The sequence below is a fragment of the Protopterus annectens genome, chromosome 3.part1 (assembly GCF_019279795.1).
Source record: "Protopterus annectens isolate FY-2018-M chromosome 3.part1, PAN1.0, whole genome shotgun sequence".
In the NCBI taxonomy this organism is placed as follows: domain Eukaryota; kingdom Metazoa; phylum Chordata; order Ceratodontiformes; family Protopteridae; genus Protopterus; species Protopterus annectens.
In genome coordinates this window covers 256,698,257-256,721,094 of record NC_056732.1, presented here as the reverse complement: position 1 = coordinate 256,721,094, position 22,838 = coordinate 256,698,257, and the positions used below count along the sequence as shown (strand labels likewise).

At 40.2% G+C, this 22,838-nt stretch overlaps 1 protein-coding gene across 1 annotated transcript in view; it reads right to left on the bottom strand.

Annotated features, from left to right (window-relative positions):
* Positions 1 to 22,838, bottom strand: part of MINDY4 (MINDY lysine 48 deubiquitinase 4) — a 1,921,738-nt gene that overhangs the window by 1,049,580 nt on the left and 849,320 nt on the right. Inside the window, exon 6 of the mRNA XM_044066745.1 lies at positions 14,897 to 14,955. Within this exon, the coding sequence (XP_043922680.1) occupies positions 14,897 to 14,955 (59 nt within the window). The remainder of the gene's footprint in view (positions 1 to 14,896; positions 14,956 to 22,838) is intronic.

Below are 22,838 nucleotides of genomic sequence, written 5' to 3'. Positions count from 1 at the left end.
ATATTCACTCTAATGGAGCAGTGTATGCTGGTGGAGACCTGGATTTTATTATCACAGAGAACCGGGACACTATTAGTTCAACCGGTAGAAATCAAGGTACTGTGATGTTTTCTAAATCCCCACCTGGAATAACTGGGAAATTAACTCACATCATGAACCAGGGTTCTGCAGGTTCATTATCAGCAAACGAAGCTGGTATTTCCCATAAATTTGGGGACATTTTGTATAAACAATATGTCTTTAAGGATTTTAAAAATGGTACTACTGATATTCATAATAGTAAAAAGAAAGCTAGTACATATAACTCACTTAAAGATATGAATGTATCCGTTTGAAAATTGTACCACAAGGGCTTTGTGTATATAAGTTTCCTTTTGGTTTATATTATGATACTGAGATTGTGAAGGAATATGTTAGAATTTTCGATAAAGGGGGTTTAGAACTGTTAGAAAAACAGTTTCTTTTCAGGAACAGATGAGAATTAAAATAGAGAAAGAACTTGAGGAGATGAATCAACAAATACTTGAAGATCTGTTGTTTAAACAATATGAGGAGCTTTATGAAAAAGTAATTAATAGAGAGGAATACAGATGTAACATGCAATTTCACAAGGAAAAAAATAAAGTTGGGTAGAGATATAAATCAGTATGCACACCAGGAAGTATACCCTACTAACAAGATATATTTTGAAAAGAAATTAGTTGAATATGGGGGAGAGAACATTCAGGAGCTATTATATAAGAGGAATATTCTGATGAAAGAGATGACAATGAGAATTATTGTTGATGTAAGTGAATGTGATCAGGAGAATTTTCAAGTGCCCAGGTGCTCCAAAAGACTAGCAAACAGGAATGTCGAGAAGAGGAATTTTCATCAGAATCAGGGTTGGCAAGGTTAGAGGCCGGTTTTGAGTGTTGAAGATAGGGGTACTCTCCACTCCTTCCAAGGGTTTAATATTTATAATTATACTGAAAAGGAAATTACTGAAGAATCTTTTACTTTCTTCTCGAATGGGATTTAAGTTTGTACCTACCCAACTTCCAGACTTAGCCGACATTATGGTGGATATATACCTATATACAAGAAAACTTAATTTTATGGTTCTGTTTGGTGGAAAAGGGGAAGATGGGTTACACACTACTAAGAGAGATGTAATTAAGAAAAATAGTATATACAATCCACCACTTCACCCACTGATTTATATCTTCTAGAAAGTTGTTAAAGAAGAAATATATCAACTTTGGGCACAGGATAAGAAATTTTGCTATAATTTAAACCCCAAGGAGAGAATTTTAATGAGGGAACTGAGGGAAGATAAGTCCCTAAGAATTATGGCCCCTGACAAAGGTGGTGGAATAGTGGTGTTTTATACTGATGATTACATTAATTTAATGCAAGAAATGTTGTTCGACCAAGATAATTACTTGCAAGTCTCTAAAAATGAAATACATATTGCCTACCGACGCATTGATAGTTACCTTGAGGAGTACTTGTTGGACCAGAGAATTAGTCAAGAAACGTATGAGTTTCTTATGAATTCAAACCCCAGAATTCCAATATTCTTTGGATACCCAAGATCCACAAAAATATTGTTTCTCCACCTTTTAGGCCCATAGTGGTCGCTAGTGGATCTAAAACCCACAGTTTAGCAGTTTTTATGGATAAAATTCTTCAACATGTAGTATACCCCATACAGTTAAAGATTCTCAGGAGTTTCTTGGGCAAGTTAAGCAGAACTACTGGTCCAACGAAGTTATATTCTTAACCATCGATGTCAAGGATCTTTTTACTTGCATTCCCAGGACTGAGGGGATGCAATTTTTTGAAGATGCACTACTGGCATGCTCTTCCATTGACCTTGACCGGATACAACTCACCTGTGAGATTATGGCTCACGTGTTAGATAACAACCGTATATTTTTCGAGGGTATTACCAACAAATCTGAGGAGTAGCCATGGAAGCAGCATGCGCTCCCTTATATGCCAACTTAGTGTTACTTGGGTGGGAAATGCAACATGTTTTGTACAGCAAATATAAACCAGATATTATTTTATATCATAGATTTCTGGATGATATATTTGTTTTATGGGGAGGCAATTTTACTGATATACCAGAATTTATAGAATAGCTAAACAATACTACCACCTTTTTAAAATTTACATACCAAGTTGACAGACCTGAAATTAATTTTCTGGACGTCAAGATTTCTAAAAAGGAGCAAAGTTTTAAATCTAATATATATCGTAAACCTACATTTTGTAACACCTATTTACATTATTACAGTCATCACCTAAGAGTCAAAAAATAAGTATTGTAAAAGGACAGGCTGTTAGAATTGCCAAATTGACATCTGAAAGAGATGATGTCAAGTATGAATTTACTAGATTGATGACTATGTTTTCTGAGAGAGGGTACCCCATTAACTTACTTGAATCTGTATTAAGAGAAGTTTTAGACCAATGGGGAAACAAATACAAACCACTGTTAGGCAATGGGGCGAGACATATAATACCTGGTAGAGATCAAAAAGTAGAAGAATTAGATTCTAACACACATTCCAATACAGAACAGGTGGATTTCAACTATGCCTGCATTATACAGCACTGCCCACTTTCCAATAGAATTAAAAATGTTCTATATAAAAACTGGGGCATTTTTAAAACCAACAGTGATATATATGTGAAAGTGGGTACACAACCCACTTTTTCCAATAAGGTGGGCATTAATTTAAAAACTAATTTAGAGAGAGTTGGAGATATTAAATGCAATTTGGGTGAAAATACTAAACCTTGTGGGCGATGCTCACAATGCCAACACATTTTGCAGGTTTCACCTATTATTTTAAATAATATGGTTGGGAATATTCTTTACTTAAGAAAGGGGAATTGTCACATGAGTAGGTTAGTATATAATGCCCTATGTAACACCTGTAGTGGATTCTACATTGGCAAAACTGAGAGGGCCCGCAAATGTAGGATTTACGAACATTTTTACGAGATAAAAAAATTACAAAAAAGAGACAAATGCTCTTTACAGGCATTCTACAGTTTGCAAGGGCTATACAGGGTTTCAATTTGGTATCATTGACACTGTTGAACTTGATGGTAGAGGGGGAGACTGGAAAAACTGTTTGGTTAAGAAAGAGTTAATGTGGCAGCTTAGATTAGCTTCAAATTTTCTTCCTGGTCTGAATGACTATTTATCTATTTTACCAGTATTAAAAGAAAGCCCAAAAAATAAAAAGCATACCTGGAAATGTGGACAAGAGTATTTACAAAATGTTAATATATATGTATGCATAAATTTATTTGCACATTTATTTATTTGGAAATTTACTATTGGCATATTTTAATACTGTGCTTTTAACTATGGTACAAATGGGGAATATTGCTTTAAGAATTAATTATTTAATTACTAAACACTTGAATTTAGAGAGTGTATATAAGCTTATTTAATTTGTTTTTCTGTGTTCTGAGGAAGTCCTTCTTTGGTTGATGAAAGCACTTAACCAATTTTATCTGCTGAGCATTTTACAGTTTGGTTATTAAATTACTTATCTGACAGTCGATGTGGTGCATTTTTGTTTTTGGTTTTGGAGAAACTGAAGATGCATCAAGTGCTGAAATAGAAAAAGAAAAAGAAGTTATATACTCACCATAACATTCCATCCGAGTAGGTACTTCATTTGTCTGCCACGTGTGGGTATCGGATCCGACCTCGGATCCGAGCCGGCAGCTTTACTAGCTAAAAGAGCCGAACTCCTGGCTCCTCCCCTTTACCCATAATCCCCTGCTACATGCTCCCTTTCCTCAGATCGAGTTTGCTTAATCTAACAACTAAGACCCTCGACAGAGGACCAAGTAATGCCTAAGCACATGAAACAATCTCAATCATGATCAGGAACCACGATAATGGTTAGGGGGCATGGGGGTGGGGGTCAGTTGCAGACAAATGAAGTACCTACTCAGATGGAACGTTATGGTGAGTACATAACTTCTTTATCTGAAGTAGTTACTTCATTTGCTCTGCAACCTGTGGGACAGAGTCCCCAGCAACCTAAAACCTTGGGAGGCCCTCAAGGAAGGATATTCCGAAGCACCACGGAGCCAAAGGAAGCCCTACTCCTGGACATCATATCCAATTTATAATGAGAAATGAATGTATGGGAAGAGGACCAAGTAGCTGCTGAACGTATGTCGTCCAGGGGAACCCTGGACCAGAAGGCTGCTGATGTGGCTATGGATCGGGTTGAGTGAGCATGGACTCCGATAGGAGCAGGTTTACCTGAGGCTACATACGCATGAATGATGCACTGTGAAATCCAATTTGCTAAGGTAACTTTGGTAATAGCTCTACCCAGAGCAGATTTGGCAAAGGACACAAACAATTGATCAGCCTTGTGAGTATCCTTCGTCCTGTGCAAGTAAAAACGTAGTTGTCTATGTACATCCAACTTGTGTAATTTGTATTCCCCTTTGTTCTGAAAGTTGGGAAAGAACACTGGTAAATTAATCGACTGATTAATATTTGACTCCGAAGCCACCTTTGGTAAGAAGGAAGGGTTAGTCCTGAGAGACACTCTATCCATATGAAAGATTAGATAGGGGGGTTTCATGCAAAGGGCTTGAAGTTCCGAAACCCTCCTGGCTGAAGTAATAGCAACTAGAAAGGCTGTTTTCCATGATAAAAACTTTAATGGAACTGAGGCGGCAGGCTCAAAAGGTGGGCTTGTCAATGCTTGTAAAACCAAAGTTACGTCCCATGGTGGGACTGCAGTCTTAACTGGTGGTTTCAATAGAAAAATACCTTTCAAGAAGGTTTTGCATATCTTCGCAGAAGCTAAAGATCCCAGCCCATCCCCTACATGAAAATGGGAAATGGCTGCCAATTGTACCTTAACTATAGATGCACTGACTCCTTGATGAAAAACGTGTGACAGAAAATCAAGAACCGCCGGGATAGGGACAGTAAAGGGATCTAATCCCTTGTCCTTAGCCCAGACAGAAAAACGCTTCCATTTACTACTGTAAATTTTCCTGGTAGCAGGCTTGTGAGCCGCTACCAGAAAGGATTTTACTGGTGATGAGATGCTGGGAGTCCTTGCCATCAGTGGAACTGGATCAACCAAGCCACGAGCTTGAGGTTTACCAGGTTCGGGGGTTGCAATCCTGCAGGATGCAAAATCAGATCTGGAATGAAATCTAAGATCCATGGAGGAACTACACTGTAAGACTGCAGAGAAGGGAACCAGATCTGGTGAGGCCAGAATGGGGCTATGAGGATAATTCTGCTCCCCAACCGACTTGCTTTCTGAATGAACTTCGTCATAAGAGGAAGGGGGGGATAAGCATAGAGGAGACCGGGTGGCCAAACATGAACTAGAGCGTCTCTGGGGCTCTCCCCTGGTGGGGGATGTATCGCGAAAAACTTGTTGCACTTTGTGTTTGACGGAGAAGCGAAAATATCACAGCAAGGTAGACCCCATTTGAGGAAGATCTTTTTCGCAACTGATGGTTTCAGAGACCACTCATATGGTGTGAGGATCACGCGACTCAATTTGTCCGCCAGAATGTTGGACCGACCCGGAATGTGCATTGCTACCAGAAAGTGGTTGGTGGATATCACCCACTCCCAAACTCTCAGCCTCCCGACAAAGGGGGTAAGATCTGGTCCCTCCCTGTTTGTTTATGTACCAGACTACAGCCATGTTGTCTGTTTGAACTGCAATAGTCCCTAGAGGAAGAAGGTCGTGGAGAGCTTGCAACGCCAGAAGCACCGCCCTCATCTCTAGGACATTGATATGCAAAGCGGTCTCTAACGGGGTCCACGTGCCTTGGGTGGTTCTGCCCAAAGAATGCCCCCCCACCCGAGGCGAGAAGCATCCGTGGTCAACGTGGCTTGGGGCGGAGACATCACAAAGGGTCTCCCTTCCCGCAGCTCCCGTGAGCAAAGCCACCAGAGGAGGGAGTCCCTGCAAGCCCTGCTCAGGGGAATAGGGGTGTTCAACGGATGTAGCAATAGAGACCATTGGACTTGAAGGGTCCATTGCAGAATCCTCATTCGTAGACGAGCGTGTAGGCAAAGACTGATTGCCACCGCCATAGAGCCTAGTGCTCTCAGGACTAACTCTGCTGATGGAGCCGGGTTCTGAAGGAGGGCTATAACCTGACATGACAAACTGTTCACCCTGTCTGAAGTTAGTAGGGCCCAAGAGAGGCGAGTGCCTAATTTGGCCCCTATAAATTCCAGAACCTGCACAGGATGAAGAAAAGACTTTTGAACGTTTACCAAAATGCCCAAACTCTGGGCAAGAGTTAGAGAATAATCCCTGGCAACACACAGTTGATGCCTGTTGGAGGCGGTGAGGAGCCAGTCCAGGTATGGAAAGACCTGAATCCCCTGGAGTCTCAGGTGGGCTGCAACCACTGCCATGACCTTGGTGAACACCCTGGGGGCTGAGGTGAGGCCGAACGGAAGAACCCTGAATTGATAATGACTGGCTCCCAGCCGGAAGCGGAGAAACCTCCTGGATCATCTGTCCATCAAAATGTGGTAGTACGCATCCTTAAGGTCTGTGGAGCACATCCAGTCGTTCTCCTGAAGGAGGGGGAGAACTGATTGAAGAGTGACCATCCGGAATTTCTCTTTGGGAATGAACAGGTTCAGGGAAGACAGATCTAGAATTGGTCTTAAGTCACCCCGTCTTTTTTGGCACTAAAAAAAACCTGGAGTAATTGCTCAATCTGAACTGGCCTGGGGGGACGTGCTGGACGGCTCTTTTTTCCTAGCAGCTTCGAAACCTCTGAAGCTGCCGCCTCCCTTTGATCGGGTGGGACATCGGGGAGGTGCTTCGTAGGAGGGGGAAGACTTAGAAAGGGAATGGTGTAACCTCTGGATATGATTCGAAGCACCTACCGATCCGTCGTAATGGACTCCCAATTTTGGAGGTGCTCCGACAGATGCCCCCCGACTGCCTCCAGAGAGGGACAGCCGGGTAAGCCCTCAGGGCTGTTGCGCGGGCCTGTCCTAGAACAGTTCTCTAGACCCGAAGTTACGCGGCCCCCCTCTGCCTCTGGGCCGGCATCCACCTTGTCCTCCTCTGCCTCTGAAGGACAAGGGGTCCAAAGCTGGGCGGGACTGCTGAGACTTCCGGAACCACATCTTCTTTTGTCCCCTTTGATTCCTGGAAAAGGATCGCTGGGATTAGAGAAGCGGACCCCAACGGCAGACAGCATCTTCCCGTCCTTTTCACTTTAGACCAGCATCTCGCGGACGGTCTTGCTGAAGAGCGAAGAACCGTCAAAGGGCACGTTCCCGAAGGATGCCTTAAAGGGTTCCGCAAAATCGCAAAGGCAGAGCCAGGCGTGACACTGCAAGACGACCCCTGATCTGCTAGCTTTAGCGGCTCCCAACATAGCATGGGACAGTAGCCGCATAGACGTGTTAGATATAGACTTTAGAGTGGCCATACGAGTCGAGAAAGTCCTCTTATCCTCGACCGGCATGGACTCCGGTGGAGCTGCAGAGTATTCCTTTATTAGGTCTCGCTGGAGTCTGATGATGTGTGCCATGTAGTTCAGCGCCCTTACAAAGAAGGTGGCTGAAGCAAACATCCGCTTCCCAATGCTGTCCAACATCCGAGATTCCTTATCCGGAGGGTGGACCGAGGAACTCTCCTGCGCGAGTTCCTTCTTCGTGGCAGCCGCCAACAACATGGCATCCACAGGTGAACCCTTAGACCAGGCCTGCCTATCAGAGTGAGGGGTAAGAATTTTGTATGGCCGTCTTGGAATTGGCTCCACGGTGTCGGGCTCCTTCCACACCCTGGTACTAATTAAGTCTACCAGTGGGTCAGCCGGGGGGGACACCCAGGAGGTAGATGGGCCTGCCTCAAATGCCTCCAGAAACACGGACTAGTCCGAGGAAGGTTTTTGGGCAGACCACCCCCCTCTAATTCGCAACATTTCCATGATGTCTTCAAAGGAGACATCCTCAGGGGGTGACCTTGGGGAACCTTCCCCTTCATCCAAATCCGTGTCTGTCATGAGGAACTCAGGGAAGCCCAGGTGCCTCCTTTTACACTTCCGTTTGCGAGGAACCTCCTCGGTGGGACTATCCGAGGAGGGCTCACCTACGGGGTCCTGCTCCTCTAAGGGAACTAACTGGAGGGTTTGAGCAGGCTGTCCCAGTGGTCGGATGATGGAGGATAGACCCAAATGCATAGGGGGAACGGAAGGATCCGAAGCCCGGACCGGGGATCTGGAAGGCCTGGACAGAACCCTCTCCACTACCTCAAAAGCTGAAGGCGAGCCGCTTTCCCCAGGCTCCGAAAGCAATCTCCTTGGCTCCGAAGCAGGGATCCGTGTCGGAGCCGAAGCGGTCGGATCCGAGAGGGAAGTGTGCTCCGACCTGAAGGGCGCCAAAGACACACCAACCCCTATGGATCAGACGCTCGGCTCTTGGCCACGAGAGCTAGGATCAGACATGCTCGAGGGTACAGTCGGCATCGAAGCTATCGGAACTATCGGCGCTGACAAATCCCCGGCTCCGAAAGGGCCCGGATCCGATGACTCCAAAGCCCAAAAATGGGTTGGAGAAGGAGTGATCGGGGCAAAAAGGGGGACTGCACTCCCCCCCCAGAGGGGGGGAGGCAGGAACACCCCCATCTGCATCTGAATCTGCAGAAATCGATGCATCATCCGATCCATGTCCGCGTCAGTCAGGCTTCTTGTAGACCTACAAGAGGTTGTCGAGGCGGGCCGGGAGGGCCGCCTTGATGACCTCCAGGGAGACCTGTACTCCTCCTCCGGCTCCAGCGAGAAACAAGGCGAGCTGAGAGGGAGTGGATCCGGAGGCCCTCGTAGAAGGGTTAGTAACTTTAGATGGCGGGGATGAGGGATGAGTCTCAGCCTGCCTCTCATGACTTTTGTGTTTCTCTCTATCCTTTTCCTTATGTCTCTTCTCTGTCGAAGAGGCAGAAGAGTCCTCTGAACTCTGCACAGCAGAGGGAGGTTGAGTCCCAGGCAGAGTCGGGGGACCTAAAGGCACGGGGGCTGTAGTAGCAGCTTGTGCCTTAGAGGGAGAGGAAGAAGAAGTGTCCTGCGGTAACAAGCCCGCCAGGATCAACTTGTTCTTCCTATCCCTGATGGCCCGGGGGTTAAACGCTGCACATCTCTGACAGCTAGTGGATAACTGGGCCACCCCCAGACACAAAACGCACTGAGTGTGGCCATCAGCTGGGGAAAGCTTATGGCCACACTCAGTGCATTTGGAAAAGGCAGCTTTGGGCCCCTCAGCCATCACACCAACACACTAAGGGGAGGGGACAAAAAAAAAAAGTATATAAGCTAAAATTACCACAAAAAAATAAAACTAAGGCTATGACTCGACGAAAAAGGAGCTAAACCACTCACACACTAACACATTTTAAACTTTTTTCTAACTTTTTGACAAAGATTCACTGAAAAGATCTCACCCAAGCCTAAGGAGCTCTTCACTAGAAGCTTCTTTCAGCCGCGGCAAACTCGCTCTGAGGAAAGGGAGCATGTAGCAGGGGATTATGGGTAAAGGAGAGGAGCCAGGAGCTCGGATCTTTTAGCTAGTAAAGCTGCCGGCTCGGATCCGAGGTCGGATCAGATACCCACAGGTTGCAGAGCAAATGAAGTAACTACTTCAGATCTCTATTTTTTTTTTCAGTTTTCTTTGACACTGCTTCAATATGACCAAAAACATTCTTTTTTTTCCTTTGTCCATTTTATAACTAACAAAATATGATGAATGACTTTTATGATCCTTCTTTTTGTATGGGACACAGAAGGCTTCTGAAGATCGTGTAACACTTCCTTGGTTAAAAACAACTGTAAGTCTGGCAGTTTGCTCAGCTTTAATCAATGTTCAAATTAATCACAATTATGATTAGGACAGACAAAATAAGCATCCAAGACAACAGTCTTGAGGGGCAATATCCACACATTTGTTAACTCATTAACACCTATATGGTGTGTAATGTCACACCTCTAACAGCCTGCACACATCTTATATTCCACAGCATCTTCTGAAAAAAAAGAACTTAAAAAGAATAATCTAAATAAATGTAAATATTTTGTGAGTAGAAGCCATTAAAACTGTACAAATAGCAATGATATCAGTAGGAAGTTGTCTATACAGTGATAACAGTAAGTGCACACACATTCTTTCCATAAATATTATAACATATTGTAATGCACCCACACTCAAAATTATATTTTTTGCTAAACTTTCATAAACAAATTGAGATCTTGGAAACTCTATATCATAAACATATAATGTCAGAACATTTTTGTTAACCAGGTATAAGCTTTCATGAAACAACAAGAAATTCCTTTATAAAAGCATGTTTATTGATATATTTTCAGAAATATGAAAACATATGCTTAACTGTTTAATTAGCAATAAAATTAACACTGTATATCTCTCAAGATGTGCAACTTACAGAGCAAATATCCAAGACAGCTTTCTTCAACATCTAAGGTTTCATCTGATGTCATGTAACATTTTGTAAGTCACTTGATTTTTTTTTTTTTGAAATATTAAGTACCTATGGAAATATTGTTTAATTTCCTAATCACTAATAAACAACTACCAAAATATTAAGTACATTATGATATAAATGGATATTGATGACTAATTTCCCTGTCTTCCACTATGGCATATGACACCATACCCCTCAGTAAAAAGTGGAGATCTCAGTTATGAAACTATGAACATGAATAAAAAATATGAATAATAAGTGCAAAACTGTGATTAATTTCTCTTCAGCATGACATTGTAGATTAACAATCTTAGTGTAATTTTGTTAATGGGTGGCCACGGTGGTGCAGTTGTTAGCGTTGCCATCTCACAGCAAGAGGTTCTCCAGTTCGATCCTCAGCTGGGATGCCTTCTGTGTGGCATCTGCATATCCTCCCTGTGGTTGTGTGGATTTCCTCCGGGTGCTCCGGTTTCCTCCCACATCCCAAAGACATGCTGTACGTCGATTGGACACTCTAAATTGGCCCTAGGCATGAGTGTGTGTGTGTGTGTGTGTGTGTGTGTGTGTGTGTGTGTGTGTGTGTGTGTGTGTGTGTGTGTGCCTTCTTTGGAAGGTTGGGCGCCAGACTGGCAACTCCACACCACAAAAATCCACTGCCAATTATGAGCGGACAAGGTGATCTGCTGCGGCAACCCCTAACCAGGAAAAGACAAAAGAAGAAGAAGTGTCATTTTGTTAATAACTCCTTGCACTTTTCAATATTGCATATTATTTGCTGGTAAGTTACTTATTGAAAGAAGGTAGACCCCCAAATGATCTGGACACTATAAGGAGTTACTGGTTTGAACAGGAAAAATACAAAAAGGTACCATAGGCTTGAATGGGTTATCGGACTTTAAGGGAGAAGATATTATCCTCAAAGATGACACCCAGTACAGCAGGATTCAATGATGAAAACTTATTTTCACAGAAAAAAAAAAAAAAAGAGTTTGATGAAGTCTTTTAAGTGTGCATGTGTCTAACAGAAAAGTGCTTAATGAAGCTTTTATTTTAAAAATGTCTGTCTTCTTTTCTGGCAACTACAGCCTTTTTATTTATGGTTATGGCTTTGTTAGTTTCTATTGGACCTTCTTGGTGTTTAGTTTCAAATTTTATTAAGTCTAAATGGAAGACCAATATATTTAACCTTAATAAATTCTAGGGGAACACCGGATGGGTTCTTCTTTGCACAATCTGAACCAGACATCATAAACTGTAAAGCAAGGCTGCAAAATGTCTAGCATTTTCATCTCCGTACATTTCTTAATTCATCTGAAGTGTTCACATTGTCTACATCATGTGAGGATGCGTATATGCACATTGATGCAGTTTGTTTACCACAAGCCCACTTATTAATAATCTTCACTAGTGTCATATTTTCAACAGAAACTTCAACCAAATTAAGTCTCTTTCACATTTCTGTCAGAAAAGCAAATTAGAAAACATTTCCAAACCTTCTGAATGGAAATGCTAAATCACTTAAGGCTTATATTATAACCCCCCCCAATAAAAAAGACTGCAGACAGGAAACCAACAGCTTTAAAGTACTGTGAAGAACTAAAGATGGCACCTGCGAGACCTACTCTTACTAAGGAGTCATTCAGTGTAATGTTAGTATGGGCTACAACAAGACACTTGCAGGAGCTTTGCAAGGTGACATTTGTGCTGAACCACAATCACCGCTGGTGAACAGAAGTCCAAATAGTATGACCATTCATGGAGGAATCATTTACAAACACACTACTGCTATGGTGAATACTGCCTTACGTTCTACTTTCTTTAGTGAGGATGCCTGCAGCAGTATTAAAAACATTTAGGCATAATCCCAAGCAAAATAAAGACTAACTCAAAGTGATGGGCAGCTAGGGCAGTATCTTATGCAACACTTCTCTCTTAAAGCCTGTAATACCTCTAAACTAGACATCATATTGCAATGTTTTGTGAATGCGCAGCAATTTGTTCAGGTGTCAGTTTCACAGATATTCAGAAGTGATACATTCTTGAAATAGCAAAAGTGACAGCACTCCTAGTCTCAGACAAGACTAGCAAATATTGTTATACTTGATCATAACAAAAGGCAACAACAGGTCAGCTATTTGTGCAGGCTATGTTTAATGGCAGGCAATCCTTGACTACCTTTCATTAAAATAGGCAAAAAATGACAGGGTTTTATGATATCTTTTGTCTTCTATAAGTTGCATCTAAGTTGCTTTTGCCTATCTAAAGCACACAGTAGTCATCATACTGGGAAAAGGACTAGTAGTTGAAAGGACTGGTTCAGTGCAATGCCAAGTGCCACCCATGAACATCTATGATTTGAAACCCTGCCCACTGATTCTTACACATTACTGCTTGTAAGCTCCAAAGTTCTTCTGTCTGAAGTTACTGGCACCATAGGAATAGTTTTCCAAGAAAGGAACTGCATGTCACTGAACCTGCCGGGTCAAGAAGATGTAAAATAAATACTTCCATCATAAATGGGCGGCGCAGTGGTGCAATAGTTAACATTGTCACCTCACAGCAAAAGGTTCTTCGGTTCGATTCTCGGCTGGGGTACCTTCTGTGTGGAGTTTGCATGTTCTCCCTGTGTTCGCGTGGGTTTTCTCCAGGTACTCCAGTTTCCTCCCACATTCCAAAGACATGCATCTGGAGCATTTCTCCCCGGGCCTCCGCTGAAAACAGGCTCTGTGGAACCTAGTCGGACTTTCCCGTTCAACAAATGATAAATAAAAAAATAAATAAATGTCATATTCTACAACTGGCATCAGTGGAAAAAAAGGGGAGATATAAGTTATGAATCTCATTAAGAAAGTATTTAATTGTGCAGTCTGAGTACATGTACGGATATAGTATCATAGAGACAGAAACTGCAGATGTCTGATCCTTCAGGAAATTTCATATACATGACATAAATCATCGACCATTTTAGATACCAAATAAGATCCCTAGATATAAACAGTTGGTTTAAGTCCAGGAAAACAAAAATCCACTTGGTACTGGATGGGGATGCAAGACTGATTCCTAATGTTGTGAAAGCAGTGTTCTAGAACAGACACGTGCAGGGGTCGATAAGAAATAAGCTACAAAAGAAACACAAATCATAGCTATCTGGACCAGCTGGGTAATACCAGACCCAGGATTACACTGTAATTTTTGACTATTTATTTTTTCACAGTATGCATTCAAGTACAATAAAATATAAATACGATCACATGACGGTGTTTATTTTTTTTACTGTACGCATTCAAGTATAATAAAATATAAATACGATCACATGACAGTTCAACCAGAATTATGACTCCCACAAAAAAAAAAAAAAAAAAAAAAAAACAGAGTCACATGGATTACTTTACAACCAATTTCAAAACCACTTTCAGTGCGGAATGCAATCAAGTTCGTAGGGGCACAATTTTAGTAAAAGCTTAACCAAGGTTCTCTGGAAATAAAGACCACTAACTCTCAGATCAAATATATGAAGGTAATGGCCGCAAAAAAAATCCTTCTTCTAAGAGATGAAATTCAAATCTGGTGAACCAGCTAGTTTTGGCTGAGGATGAGCAAGCCTATCATTCATAAAGTTAAGTGTCAATGCGGAGAAAGGTTCTTCAAAGGTAGATAAGATGAAAAACCCTTTAGAACCCACAGGATCATGATATGTTGAAATAATAGTTGTGTGCATCCCTGTTTTTGCAGTATCTCAAACAAAAATCAAAGCAAGTGTCTTGGATAAATGACAGTCACTAGCAAGGTCACTAAGAGAGGTGGAGGCAGCATGTCTTTACTCAAATGGAGAACCTTAAGACTATATGGCTGTTTATCATGCCTAGGTTACACCTTTCTGTATGTCTCAACCACCTCCAAGAAAGTGGCTTTTTTCTTCCACAGCCTAACAGAATTCTTTTGGCATTAAATGGAACAGACCCATGTACTACAATGAACACGAATGGCTGAAAGTTACTAAGATGTGTTTTTATAAAAGGCAAGTGTACTCTGGGGACCCTGTAGTATATCGTAGTCTTAGGCCTTTCCCTGCAGTCAAATGAAGCCCACAGCCTCTCCTAGTAATTAGAAACACAAATGTGGTTAGTAATCACTCCCTCCCTGCCCTCAGTTTGAGAACAGATGTGCTTCAGAAACCTGAATCATGAGCAAAGTAGTTGCATACTGTTCCTTTATACCAGATAGCCAGCAAATTGATAACTGCTAAATAGTACACAAGGAGTCTAATGTTAAACATATACACTATGATACCGAAATTAGCGCACATCTTTTTTTTTTTTTTCTTGGATTCAATAGGCTACTAACAGTGATATATTTTTATCAAAATGTAATCAGAAAATCATTACCTAATTGCAAATCTTTTGCAGCAGGATCGGTTGCACCATTATATATCCTAAAGGACTGCCTAAACAGAAAAAGAGAATCACAATTTTACATGATGTTAAATCCTGAAACATGTACTTCTTAATAACACTACATATATGGATATAAGTGCCATGCACCCTTAATGTATAATATTATGAAAATCAGTGCTGCTGGCTACCCATACTACTGAAGTTAATGATAGCAACAGATTTCAAATATTTTGCCCGTCTTAGAATTGAAATGCAGTGAATAATGCAACTGCATTCATCTTTTGCTGACTACAGGCTTCAGTAATACTGCCTATTCTTACTACATACGTAACAAAACTAACAGAAAACATTTGTTAGAATATAAAGAGATCAGCAAGATGACTTCCTCCACTGGATCCCTGGTTGACTTCCTCCACTGGATCCCTGGTTGGATTCAACCTTTCCCAGAATAACTACTCAGCCAATCCACCAGAAGATCCTGTGCTTGGGATCATATATGCATTATACTGTTGCATGATGTAAAATCATGCACCTGCTTCGTAAGGTGCCTGCGTGCTTATTTCTCAGCCACTAGACAGCACAATAGTAAAGACGTGACACAGAGACTGCTAACCAATAATGTTACAAGAATATATACTTGCCTGGTTTCATGGAAAACTAAAAGCTGAGAGGAAGGTGGAGGTGGGACATTCATGGCTCATTACAAAGGTTAATCTCATTCATTAACTGCAAAGTTAAAAACATATCTGTTACATCTAACATGGCAGTTGGCGATACATTTGAAAAGTGGTTCTGCTTAGCAAGTCCTTCCCTCTTTGGGGTACAGGCATGAACAGTTGGTCTGTAATCTTAAAGTCATTCACCCAGTTCAGGTAACAACTGAGCCAGCACTAAACATCCAGCATGCACAGTGGTCTCTTTCCACTAGTTTCCGGCCTGAAAGAGAAAATAGAGATATAAACAAACTGATTCTGGGACAATATAGAAACCAACCTCTAAAGGAAATGCTGCTTGTACCGATGTGACACCTGATCTATATCAATAACCGGATATGGTTCCACAGACATGAGGGTATGAGGCTCTGAGATGCTATCTTCAGAGGCAATTTTTACCAGAAAGCTATTTTTCAGAAGAAATACATTTCAGCACAAAAAAAGAATGTTCAACTATCAGACAGAAGGTTCATGGAAAAATGGAAATAGGGAAATTCATCATAGCTTTAAGGAAATGCTTGACCAGCCAGTGTTAGGAAACAAACTTAGGCTCTTGTGATTGCACGGTTGAAAAGTACAGTTGTGTAAGTTGAACTTACCATAACAGTACATGTTCAAATGATCACTGCTGCAGTAGCCATAGCTATATGGGTTATATCCTACCAAGGATACAACAGCCGGCTATCTTCCAAAGCTTCAGGGCACCTTCTATGTCCCCAAACTGCTGAGTTGACTAAAAGACAAGTTTGTCCACAAAGCCCGTCACAGCTTTCCTGCCAGCACCGAGAGGGAGGCTGAGCCCTGAAAGGGCAATACTAGGAACAACAAAAAATAAAAGTCCACACCCTGGCAAAACAAATGCACAAAATAACAAGGGGGTGGAGAGAGGGAGGGAGAGGCTACTGCAGCAGTGATCATTCAAACATCTACTGTTATGGTAAGTTCAGCTACAATATGTTCATCATACTGATCACTGATCCAGTAGCCTTAGTTACATGGGTTTATTACCATAGCTAGCTACATTTGGGAGGTGGATGGAGAAGAGCTCAGAAATCCATGGAAAATAGTTCTATCAAAGCTTGATCAGACCCAGAGAAGTAATAAGGCTTATAGTGTTTGTAAAAGAAAGTACAGAGGACAAGTGGCAGCTTCTAGAATACTTCCACAACTTTCCAAAAAGCCAGAGAGAACCCAAGGACCTTGAAAGGTGGTCCATTACCCTGCCTAGAACAGTTTTGTTATGGTGAATAGCCTTAAACAACCATTTGGAAAAAGTCTGTTTTGACACAGGTAGTCCCTTTATATCTGCACAAGAAATGAACAACGGAAACAAAGTTTTGAAAAATTTAGTTCTGTCAAGATAGTACCAGAGATGTTTGTGGACATCCAGGATATGGAGTATCCTTTCTCCCTCACTTTTAGGTGCAGAAAAGAAGATTAGGAGAGGGTCAGTTTGGTTTAAAGTAAACTCGTATACTACTTTAGCCATAACAGAAGGATTAGTTCTCAAAGAAACCCGGTCCCCTGCATAAAACCAGGTAAGGTTTCCTCACCATTAAGAGCATGCAACTTGGATACCCTTCTTGCAGATGGCAGAATAATCAGTAAAACTGTTTTCCATGTTAAGAACCTCAAGTCAGCTGATTTGGTGGTTCAAATGGAGCAAGTGCTAGCTTCTCTAACACAAAATTAAGATCCCAAGGAGAGGCCATCGTTTTTTTTTTTTGGAGGTCTCTCATACAAAACCCTTTTCAAGAACATTTTGACATGAGACTACATTGAAAGAGGAGGAGGATCCATGGACAGACATACTGAAATGGCCGATAAATTAACCTTGATAGAGGAATAAGAATGCCCAAAATAACAAGGGAGGGGTGGACAGAGGGAGGGAGAGGCTACTGCAGCAGTGACAATAGGATAGCAACTCACACAAATATATTAGTACAAGAGAGCATTTAGCTCTGAATGGCTGCTTGTTATGTTAATAGCACCAACTAGATAACCTTTTCCATTTGCTAATCCAAAAATAAAGGAAAGGAAATGCCACGGAAGCCCCAAGTTCAAATTGTATAGTTTTTAATTCACGACAGCCAAAAACAGTAAATCCACAACACAGAACACAGCAACGGAAAGGCACCAACATTAACGCTATTCAGTCCAAATGCGTTTTCGTTTGTATCCCAACACTTCATCAGATGTAATTCATTAGGCAATTCTAACTAGTTTAAATACCCCATTCAATAAATTAATTAAAAAATTCACCAATTAAATTAAATACAACATTTAAAAGAACATCATTTAAAAATACCTTAATCTAGTTGTTAATGCATCACCATTTCATTATATGCAAACATCTTTGGAAAAACATTCAATATTCGTAAAAAATAGAAAATAAATATATGCTTATATATTCCAACAGGAATTAATATGTTTCATGTATAGCATTTGGAAAAATGCAAGGTCTTAATTATGACGGAGGTATTGGCCAGTGATTATACTGCCATCTATAGACCATACATATATATTGCATTTAAATTGTTATTTCCCAAAGGAAAATTACTGAAAATAGTAAACAACAATAAATAAATAAAAAATGCCTGTTATAACAAAATCAATGCATAGCTAAGCTCTTGAAGGCCAAAATAATTCATATATACTTGTTTAAAAATTGGTTAAAAAATGCCACAATATTATAAATATTATAAATATATAAAATAATTGATACACTAGCTACAATCATACATATAAAATGATTAAGTAAGAAGAATTTATATATAAAAAACAATATATGTATACAATATTTATGAAAAGTACAAATGTTTTACAATTTAGCTGCCCTTAACTTCAAAATAGGGAGTATACTGGTGTATTCATTTAAGCCCGGGGGGTTGTAGGCCTCCAGCGTGATTTGCCACCAGAGCTCCCTATATTCAATCTTTTCTTCCCAGAGTCCACCCCTTATATCTTTTTCAGTATGTTCAATAACTGTAAATATAAAGCTTGCTTCAGGACATTCCCTTGTATGCCTATATAGGGCATTGGTCTCCTTACAATTTTTAACATCATTAAGATGTTCATAGATTCTTCTTCTAAGCTTCCTTTCTGTTTTCCCTATATAGAATGCTGAGCAAGCCTTACAAAAGGCTAGGTAAATTAAGCCCATAGAATCACAATTATAATAAAATTCTTCATTAGTTATTGTTCTGTTTCTACTATTTATATTTATACTATTTCCATTTAGTATATATGGACATTGTGCACATCTACCGCACTTATATGTACCTTTTTTCTTTTGATCATTCAAGTTATTAACTTTCTTATTCTCCAAAATATTTCTTATACTGTGTGCATTTTTATATACTACTTTCTGGAATAGTTTTGCTTTCTCTATATCAGTGGAATTAATAAATCTATTCCACTCTCTGTGAAAAATCTGATTTACTTTGTTGTTAACACCATTATATTCCAAAGTAAGGGCTAAATTGTAATTTTCTTTTTCCTTGTCAGAAATACTGTCTGTATTAGGATTGTTCATCAATCCACCTCCTCTTATTATGGGGGCAAATCTAGTTGATCTTCCATTTTCAACTTCCTGTTTAATTTCATAAATAAGTTTTTCTGGGTATCCACGATCCCTAAACATATTACTTAGTGTATCACATTCTCTTCGGAAATCTTCCTCAGTACTAGCCATTCTGCTGCCCCTCACATATTGACCTTTGATAATATTTCTCTTACAATGTGTGGGATGTGCACTATTGTAGTGCAGATAAGAATTGCAGTAGGTGGGTTTTCTATACACTTTACTTTCTAGATTACCTCCCTTCTTGTAAATCTCAATGTCCAAATACTTTAAGGAGGTATTAGATATTGTCCAAGTAAATTTCAAAAAACTGGAAGTCTGATTCAAATATTCTAAAAACTCTTTCAGATTCTCATTACTTCCTGTCCAGAAAAGGACTATGTCGTCCAGAAATCTACGGTATAGTACCCACCATTTACTAAATGCACATTTCATCACATATTTTTCTTCCCACTTTGCCATTACCAAGTTAGCAAAGGTCGGGGCACATGCGGCACCCATCGCAACGCCCTGTATTTGCTTATAAAATTCACCATTGTAATACAAAAAATTGTTCTGCAGCACAATGTCCATTAAACAAACTGATGCTAATTTCACATCATTGGACAGGCTACTGTCTTCGTACACTATCTCTTCATAAAATTCCATCCCCTCTTTATAGGGAATAGAGGAAAAGAGATCTATTACGTCTATAGTAACAAAGGTAATGTTATCTATATCTGCTATTCCAGACACTTCCTTCAATAAGTCCCATGAATCTTTTAATACTTGCTGTCTATTTACCCATAAACTTTTAGTCTTATTGTCGACAAATTTGGCCAAAGTGTGTGTTTTAGAGCCTTCTGCCGAAACAATAGGACTTAATGGCGGGTCTATTTCATTTTTATGTGTTTTAGGTATACCAAATATTAATGGGATTTTTGGTTTTTCTACCTTCAGGAAGTTATACATATCTTGATCTATAGTACCTTCATACAGCATGTCTTTTAAATGCATATCAATTCTGCTGTATGCAATATTTATTTCGTTTTTAGATACTATTTCATATTTGGTGTTATTCCATAAAATCTTATACATTCTACTGTCATATTCCACTTTGTCCATGATTACAACCCCTCCCCCTTTATCGGGTTTCATTATTCTTAAATTAAAATCATTTTTCATATCATAGAGCAATTTCTTCTCATTTTTCCCCATGTTGTTAGGAAGTTTGGTAATGTCTAATTCTTCCTGTCTAATTTCCTTCTCTATCAGTTTCTCGAAACACTTCAACTGGGGGTGTATAGGTGGGTTGTAAATGGATTTCTTCCTTAAGGTCATATCTGTTCTATTTACAGAATTAGGGAACATGAAGTGCAAGTTAATTTTTCTTAGAAACACTTTATGTCCATTAAGGACTTTGTAATACTCCCTCTGTTGTAAGGTATATATTTAAGCCCTTTAGAAAGCAAGTTAAAGTGGTCTTTTTCTAATTCTAAGGGACTATAGTTGTAAATATTAAAATTATTATATGTCCATTTGTTATGGTCGTGTGTAATAATATCCAAACCGGGTGGGGTTGGGGAATTCAGGGGGTGATCAACCTCCGTTAATACCTCCCCCCCCCCTCCCATAAAAATTCCTTTCATTGCCAAGTTGTTTATTCATAATTCTTTCGGATCTTCTCAAAGGTGGAAATTCTTCATCATACTCATTTTCACCTTCAAATGGTAAATATTCATTAGCTTGCTCCCCATTTAACTTATTATTTTCTTTATAAAAATTGTCCTTTTGACCTCTCCTATTAGATGGTAATGGGTAACATATATTATTTTGATATTCATATATATCACGGTCCATCTTTTTCATTTTTCTCTTTATAAGCTCATCTATGTTGTTATCTATGTCCTCTCTAACATTAAAGTACTTACTTCTTTCTTCTTCAATAGAAAAAAGTAAATCTTTCCTAATATTTTTATCCAGTATTTCTATTTCTTTGAACAATTCTTCCTGTAGTCTAGTGTTCTCTTTCACCATAAGTTTCAGCATTTCAATACCACAATTATTAAAAATCTCTATCAATTCTTTATGAAAATCAGAATTAATTAGAACATTATTAGGGTATTTATATATTCTTAATCCCTTAGGTACAATCCGTTTAGCTATACATTCAGTTAAATAACCATTTTCAACATTTAAAGTTCTATGCTTATTCATCAATCTGTATAAAATATTCAAGTTGTCCTTATAAGTGCTATGCCCGTTATGCACTTTAGGACCCTTTTTGCTGTCTTTAAAATCAAATTGATGTAACAGCCAGTCATTTAAATCCTGTGTATTGTTAACAGTACCTTTCCCAGCAGTACCACGAAGTGGCCTCTTATCTCGCTTGTCCCTTGCTCCGTTTGCCTCCACGCTGGAAGTCTCTTTTAAGGCATTTGGCGTGTTTTCAGGGTTAAAGCTACCTCTAACTCGATCCCTGGAGGTCTCTCATACAAAACCCTTTTCAAGAACATTTTGACATGAGACTACATTGAAAGAGGAGGAGGATCCATGGACAGACATACTGAAATGGCCGATAAATTAACCTTGATAGAGGAATAAGAATGCCCAAAATAACAAGGGAGGGGTGGACAGAGGGAGGGAGAGGCTACTGCAGCAGTGACAATAGGATAGCAACTCACACAAATATATTAGTACAAGAGAGCAATTAGCTCTGAATGGCTGCTTGTTATGTTAATAGCACCAACTAGATAACCGTTTCCATTTGCTACGATATGACTTTCTATTAGTGGCCTTTCTTGCTTTCATTAGTACCTTCTGCATGTCCTTAGTAAACAGGTGCTTAAAAGGAATTAAGACCTTATTACCCAGGCAGTCAAATGAAGATAATTGATGTTGGGGTATATCAATCACCCCTCTTTTTGTCTGAGTAGATCCAATCTGTGATGAAGCTTGTGGTACCTGCCCCTGGCCATTTCCAAAAGAAGTAAGAACCACGGTTGCTGGGGAAAAAGGGAACCACCGCAATGACCTTAGGAAATTCCTTCTGAATCTTCAGAAGTAACCTGGATGTTAGTGGAAAGGGTGGAAAAGCATACAGGAAAAGGCCTGTCTGAAGAAAAGAAAACACATCTGTCTTCCAGGCCTTCTTGTATGGAGTCCTGGAACAGAATCTTGTCAGTTGATTGTTTAGAGATCAGGTAAAGAAGTCTACTTGAGCAACTCCCCATAGATGAATCAGATCTTGGAAGGCCCACTGATCTAGTTTCCCATCTGTGAGTGCCTGCCCTGGTGCTGCTCACCTTGTCTACCAAACAATTCTTTTCTGACAGAAAGTAGAAATCATGTAGAATGAGTCTATGTAGGAAGCTATATCCCAAGCAAACATGGCAAGTCTGCAAAGGGGGTATGATCTGATTCCCCCTTGCTTGTTGATGACTGTGGTATTGTCTGTAACCACTTGAAGAGGTCCACAGGACCAAAGAGGATTCAGAGAGTACAGTGTATAGATCAGGACAAGCATCTCCTTAATATTTATATGCTTGCATCTGTCCTTGGTGTTCCACAACCCTGCACTTTTATCCCTCCTGAACCCCCCTCCCCCCCAAACAAAGTCCAAAGTGCCTCTGTTGACTGGCTGCTTTGGAACAGGGAG